The 3796-nt window shown below is 43.7% G+C and overlaps 1 protein-coding gene across 1 annotated transcript; it reads right to left on the reverse strand.

The window, feature by feature from the left end:
* Nucleotides 1-1161: 1161 nt before the first annotated feature.
* On the reverse strand, nucleotides 1162-2109 carry OR8B4 (olfactory receptor family 8 subfamily B member 4). The gene has a single exon (XM_019626904.1). It carries the CDS (start codon nucleotides 2092-2094, stop codon nucleotides 1165-1167), a length of 930 nt encoding a protein of 309 aa, XP_019482449.1. The 5' UTR covers nucleotides 2095-2109; the 3' UTR covers nucleotides 1162-1164.
* Nucleotides 2110-3796: the final 1687 nt, after the last annotated feature.

The following is a 3796-nucleotide window of genomic DNA, read 5'->3' on the forward strand; positions in this document are numbered from 1 at the left end:
CCAAAGAAAAGTACCAAATACTCATACAGAGGGTCTCCTCAAGGACCCCCCAAGTTCCACCCTCTGCCCAGAGAGTGCCCCATTCTTCTGAGTCTCCACCCCTGTATCTTCACATGGGTTGGCCTGGCCCTAGGTTCACTTTCCTGCCTAAGTTTGGGGCAGCTCATGAGGGTGTATTCCTCAAAATCTGACCTATTCAATATGGAACAGCAGCGACTGCAACAGAGTAGTAGTACAGAGTGGTGTTTGGCACTCGAAGTCTGGACTCTTTCCAAGTTTCCCTGTAAGTGGAAAGTGTAAGATGACTCCTCTTTCTTCCTGATTCTTTAATAGTTAACTGTAACACACACACACACACACACACACACATTCTTAGACTCAGTAAATTCTAAATCTACTTTAAAGAATAAAAGAATTTTCCTAAATGCCTCATAATGCATACAGCATCTCCAGGGCTGGATAGCAGTTACCAATCATGAACATCCATGGAGTTTCTCGTTTGTTCTTCTTTGGCTTTCAGTCTTAGCATCCAGAGTCCAAGAAGTTGGCTTAATTACAAGACTGACTATGAGTTCTGAAATTTGCAAATGAAATATTTTAGTTTTGATTTATCTTTACATTTCAGACCATGTGAAAAACTCTTGGGTGAGGCCTTGCATGTACATGTATATATATGGAAGAGATGATTTATGATCTTCCTAGCCAAACAATCTTTCCAGAAACTGAAACCCTATCTTACCTAGCTCAAGGTATTTACATTTGGTCTTTGGTAAGGCTGCTCCCATAACTGAAGAAAAAACAAACTAACTCTCTTGGACCCTCATACCACCATCTGCCCCATCTCCCAGCCACAAATGTCACTTGGACAAACCCATTTAGCCAACCAAAAGAAGGATAGAAGGCATGGGGCCTCATTTTATTCATCTTTTGGACTTACTATAGAGTCCAATAAATAATAAGTGCATAGTAGATGCTAAATTGCATCCAATGAAACAATTTATGTAGTACAAAATAGTTTAATCTTAAAGAGCAAAGGCAAGAGCCTTCCAATTTTTTTTAAGAGGAGAGAAGACCTTCCTTGAGAAAAAAGATGAAAATTCCCCCACCTGTAGGTAAAAAGATACTATGATGCTTCCCAGTAAGTAGTTGATACAAACCAGACCATTAGAAAAGCACTCTTTTCAGGGTTTTACCCAGGGCAAGTTTAACATCCTTATTCCTCAAGCTATAGATCAAAGGATTAAGCATGGGAACCACATTGGTGTAGAAGATTGAGGCATATTTACCCTGGTCCATAGATCCAGGAAAAGAGGTTGTTAAATAGGTGAATGCCCCTGACCCAAAAAACAGAGCAACAGCAGTTATGTGGGAGCCACATGTGCTAAAAGCTTTGGACCTACCCTCAGCAGAGGGAATACGGAGGATATTGGAGAGAATTAAAGCATAAGAGATGAAGATGCTGATACTAGATGTTGTGATGACCACTCCAACAACAATAAAAAACACCAGCTCGTTGACACTGGTGCTGGTGCAGGAGAGCTGCAGGAGGGGGAGAACCTCACACAGATAATGGTCGATGACATTGGAATTACAGAAGGTCAGTCTTAGCATTCTTCCCGTGTGGGCCATGGCCCCAGCAAACCCCACCACATAGGAACCAAACATCAGCAGAGAACAGACCTGGGGGGACATGGTGACCCCGTACAGCAGAGGATTGCAGATAGCCACATAGCGATCATAGGCCATTGATACCAGCACATAGCACTCAGAATTGACAAAGAAACAGAAGAAAAATAGTTGAGTCATGCATCCCATGTAAGAGATGATATTTTCTGACACAAAAACATTCAGCATTTTGGGGGTAAAGACACAAGAATAACAGAGATCTATAAAAGACAAGTTGAAGAGGAAGAAGTACATTGGAGTGTGAAGGCTAGAGTTCAGCCCAATCAAGGCGATTAAGCCCAAGTTGCCCACCACAGTAAACACATAGATCCCTAAGAACAGGAGGAAAAGTGGGAGCTGGAGCTTTGATTGTTCTGATAATCCCACAAGGATAAACTCAGTCACTGAGGAGCTGTTTCTCAGAGTCATTCTCTTCTGGAGAGCTGTCTGTGGAAACAAGGGATAAAATACGTAGATTGATGATAGGCACAAGCATGGCTGATAGAAGAGATGAGACAGTGCTGTATGCCCTCCCTTTTGCCTTTCTTTTTGTAACTGCAGAACCAGCTCAAAATATTTCTATCCTGTTTGATGAGGTGCTGAGTTGTTTTTCAGAAACAACAGATCAAAATCACAAGTCATGCAGCCAAAACACGTCTAGAAGAGAGAACTTTGGCCTCCAGCTGCACCTGGAACCAAAGTCTTATCCCCCTCCCTGCCCATGGAATCAAAGGACCAAGACACAACCGACACTTGAACACCGGAAGACTTTCAGAAGCCAAGGGTCCTTTGTCCTGGAAAATCCAGTGTTAACACCCCTTTACAATAAATGGCCAAGTCCCCAGGTCCTCTAACTGACACTTGCCACACCAGCATTTCTGCATATCTGTCCCCCTAACCCCTTAAAAACCCTTAACCTAGTTCAGCAAACGAGATGGATTGAGGCACCATTATGTCTCCCATCTTCTCAACTGGCACCTTCTTGATCAATAAACCATTCCTTACTCCAAGTCCTGAGGGTTTTGAGTTTTGACCTGCTGAAGCATCAGGCACATGGACTTTGGTTTGGTAACGGTTTCTCATCTATGCCTCCAACCGAGTTATGTGTCTGTGACTATATCTCAGCTCCCCTGGGTTGATCATGAATCTAGGCTAGAGTTTATTAGCATGGGAAGCAATAATTCTGTCCCCTCTTGAGAGATGAGGAGATTGAATATCTGAATTGGCTGCCCAAGGACTCTCAGAAAGACTCTCCCAAGAGCCAGAAGTACAACCTGAAGCCCACTACCTCAGGATGTACCGAGAGCTCTTATGTCCCCCATAGTCACCATCCATTCTCTGTCTCCCTCTCCCAGCCAGATATGGGCCCTCTCTCTCCCCACCCAGAGGGAAAGCCAATAATGTCCCCTACTGTTTCTGCACATCCTACCTTCCTCCTCTAAGCCCCTTCATTCCATCTCACCTCAAAGTCAGCGTTGAGAGCAGGGGAGGGATCAATACATCCCAAACCTCTTGGTTGTGGGTTTAAAAGAAACTCATCAAGGAAGATGGGATTCAGACATTCACCTTCCTTCTCCCTGGCCCCTGCAGTGCTGGGCCGCATGTATCTCTTTTGCCACTAGCCCCAAGGAGAAAATGGTGTTAGTACATAAAGAAGATAGCCTCAAGTGTTAACTCTTCCGATTCCCCTGGTGCAGAGAATCAGAGCTTCTACAGACCCCAGTCTCCAGGTGCTCAAAGAATAAACCAAGATTTCTGTTTGTGGATTTTCCCAAATGGTCTACATCAACTTTTGGAGAAAGAATAGCAACCCTAATTTTCACCAGAACCCCAGCTGGCATATCATGAAGAACTTTATGCTATTTGATGATCTCAGGGACCTCGTTAGGCACAATTTCCCTTAGGAATTTCTCAGACTTGGTCTTACAGGGAAGAAATTGCACTGTCTTTGTTTACAGTCAGGATTATGATCTTGGGACTCAGGTGTTGCACTCAAACTTCCCTTTCACCTCAGGGATTTCAGGCCTTCCTGTGCTGAGTTTCAGGACTCATTTTTCCTCTCCTTCATTCTCTCTTGGCACTTAAGGTTGATTTTAAGGAAAAATGGCCCCAAACTTATTTTAGCCATCAT

Source organism: Hipposideros armiger, unplaced genomic scaffold (assembly GCF_001890085.2).
Source record: "Hipposideros armiger isolate ML-2016 unplaced genomic scaffold, ASM189008v1 scaffold_694, whole genome shotgun sequence".
NCBI lineage: Eukaryota > Metazoa > Chordata > Mammalia > Chiroptera > Hipposideridae > Hipposideros > Hipposideros armiger.

Bases quoted from the DNA above. Each gene is read 5' to 3' on its own strand.
- OR8B4 (XM_019626904.1), bottom strand. From the start codon at position 2,094: ATGACTCTGAGAAACAGCTCCTCAGTGACTGAGTTTATCCTTGTGGGA.